This window comes from Dipodomys merriami, unplaced genomic scaffold (genome assembly GCF_024711535.1).
Source record: "Dipodomys merriami isolate MVZ:Mamm:240054 unplaced genomic scaffold, mDipMer1.0.p SCAF_36, whole genome shotgun sequence".
NCBI classification, from domain to species: domain Eukaryota; kingdom Metazoa; phylum Chordata; class Mammalia; order Rodentia; family Heteromyidae; genus Dipodomys; species Dipodomys merriami.
In genome coordinates, this window is record NW_027205159.1 from 13,605,444 (window position 1) to 13,608,553 (window position 3,110).

At 40.4% G+C, this 3,110-nt stretch overlaps 1 gene segment (V, D, J or C); it reads left to right on the forward strand.

Moving 5' to 3' along the window:
• Positions 1-2,031: 2,031 nt before the first annotated feature.
• Positions 2,032-2,637, forward strand: LOC138804361 (immunoglobulin kappa variable 1D-13-like). The segment is given in 2 exon segments: positions 2,032-2,094; positions 2,219-2,637. Coding segments are annotated over 2 exon segments (474 nt in total).
• The last annotated feature ends 473 nt before the right edge of the window (positions 2,638-3,110 follow it).

Sequence of the window (3,110 nt, forward strand, 5' to 3'; positions counted from 1 at the left end):
AATCTATACTTTAACCAGGTAACAAGGATTCACACAAAATTTCAGAAACTATGCTTTTGGTAAAGTCTATTTTGGTTAAGAAGATCTTAATTTGGCCTAAGTTAGGCATACACAAATATTGCTTAAGACAATGATCTCATGTATCAAAACAATAATGATTTGAGAAATTTGAGGCTAGATCCCAATGAAGTTTGAAAAGTAAAGAAGTAGATTGAAAAAAGGGTACATTGGCAAATTTGCTACCAAGAATCTATCTTAAAAGATAGATAGGGGGGTAGTTTTGGAGGTGGAAGGGAAGGGATGGTAGGGGAAAAACAAAGGAGGAGGCAACAATGTTTAATAGGAAATGTACTCATTGCCTTGTTCACGAAACTGTACAGTATTTTTACAATAAAAACATACAACAAAGATAGATAACCTATATTCCTGGCTACCAATAGGAGGAATATGGTTCTACCTGTATCTGACAAGCAAAACTAAAAGTAAAAAGGGTGATAGGAGGGGCTGGGAAGGTGGCTCAGTGGTAGAGTGCTTGCCTTGCATGTATGAGGCCCTGGGTTCAATTCCTCAGTACCGCATAAGCAAAAAGAAAAAAGCCGGAAGTGGCACTGTGGCTCAAGTGGTAGAGCGCTAGCCTTGAGCTGAAGAGCTGAGGGACAGTGCCCAGGCCCAGAGTTCAGGCCCCACCACCGGACCCCTCCTCAAAAAAAAAAAAAAAGGGTGATAGAAGTATGGCTCACTTTAGAGTGCTTGCTTAGCAAGCTCAAGGTCCTGAATTACAATGCTTGGACTACAAACCCTCTAAAAATGTGTTTTTGTGTTGGATATATTGTGACCTGAATTTCACTTTGTATCTTAACCTCTAGATGTTGTTTGTGACCTCTAGAAGTCACTGCCCATCTGGCCACTGAGGAAGATCAAATAAAACTGATGTTTGTGGTAAGTTGAGTGACCCACAGCATAAAGATAAGGAGCTACATCTGGATCAGCAGAAATTCAGAGCAGAACAGTTGAAGAAGCCTAAATTCAAAACTGAGCTCCGAGACAATTAAATTTGTGCCTAAAAACAAACTGAATATTGATTTCAAGACTCTGTTCAGAGATTCCAACATACTCACTCTGCTTGGGCCCAATATCTTTAACCCAGGTGTGCAGCCCAGTGTTCTCTCAGGAACTAGAAGAGTCCACCGAACAGAGCAGACATATGTAGGTTTAGGCCACAAAATAGGCTTCAAGATAACCTGAGTGTATCCTCCCTTTTAAGGAGAATCTATCTCTGCTTCTGAACATATTAGATGTGTTGAAGATGTTTAAAAGCCAGAAGGAATAATATGAGGACCTTCAGCACGGATATATGAAATTATACATATTTCTAGGTCAGTAAAAAATTATACAGGATGTTTAGACATGAAGGGAGAAAGGCTCTGAAAGGACGTGCTTGTATGGATCACCTGGGATAAAAAGTCAGAGATGGAGGAGATAATAAGGCTGAACAGCACAGTACAGAAGTCCAGGCATTTTCTTATCAACACAACAGCTCCACTTATTCCACTTTCATGGATTGGATTCATTACAGGACAACAGTGCTGATAAATTGACACATATAGATTATCAATGAATCAGAGCTACTGTAAAACTTTCTGTTCTGTATAATAATAAAGAAATGCCAGATTTGTGTTGTGCAAAATTTGTAAATTTTTTTGTTTGTAAACTTCTGGAACTAACACTCCAGTGAACAAGTCTTGACTCAGTTAAAGAAATAAGAAGAAAAGAAGCTTTGATCCTCCAAGCTACCATTGTTGTGCTCACATCACAGGAAAGCAACTTGGTGATTCTCTTCTGTGTTTAAAACCTATTCTGTTGCCCGACCTAGTTCCCTTGAGACTCAGAATGTGCAGAGTTGCTGAGATGAGGCAGCTGGACAGCTGTGTATAACTCTGCTGCTGATTTGCATGCACGAACAGCACAGCCCAGTGTGCTCAGGACTTCTTCATAGGCTGCTCACATTAGGCAGTAGTCAGTCCAAGTCAGCACACAGCATGGACATGAGGACCCCTGCTCAGCTCCTGGGGATCCTGCTGCTCTGGCTCCCAGGTAAAGAAGGACAATGCTAGGGATTAACACAGCTCGGTGTGATCCAGGATGCTTACTCTTCAGGGATGCCTTCTTATAACTTGATAATTAGTGTGGATTTTTGTTTTCATGTTTCTGCTTCCAGGTGCCAAGTGTGATATCCAGGTGACCCAGTCTCCATCTTCACTGTCTGTGTCTCTAGGAGACACTGCCACCATCACTTGCAGGGCCAGTGAGAACATTGGGTATTCTTTAGCCTGGTACCAGCAGCAACCAGCAAGAGCTCCTAAACTCTTGATCTATGGTGCAAATAGTTTGGAGTCCGGAGTTCCATCAAGGTTCAGTGGGAGTAAATCTGGGACAGAGTTCACTCTCAGGATCAGTGGCCTGGAGCCTGAAGATGTTGCCACTTATTACTGTCAACAGACTTATAGTTACCTTCCCACAGTGATACAAGCCATAACAAAAACCTCCCAGGGAAGCCGAAGTGTGAGTCTGGGCTGCCCCAGCTGCTCCTGCTGCTGCCTCCACTTGCTCAGAATGTTGTCAGAAAAGGCCAGTTAATACCTGGAGAGTCTGAATTGTGACATCAGTTGATATTTATGCAATAATAAATTAAATAACTTTGTATTCAAAGCAGGAATTGCCTTTAAAACAAAGAATGGATTCATTGCTTCAGATTTTATTCCTTTATTTTATGATAGCCTATTTTTATTAATGTATGTATCTGTAACCATTAATGGGATTCTGGGTTTCTCAGTATATGTGTATTATGTGCATTGATCATAGTCTTCCATCTTTCTTCTGTGTTCAACCTCATGCGCTCTGATCCTGTGCTCTTTTCAGCCCCATAGAATGACTATTGCATTTTATTTTTAAAATTTTGCTTGAGTGAGAAGCAGTATAGACAATGCTCTTTGTTTTTACTATTTTGTTTAATAAGATGTTCTCTACTTCTATCCATCATGCTGCAGACTATAGGATTTCTTGATTATTTATGCATGTTGTATATATATACACATATATGTACTTCATAT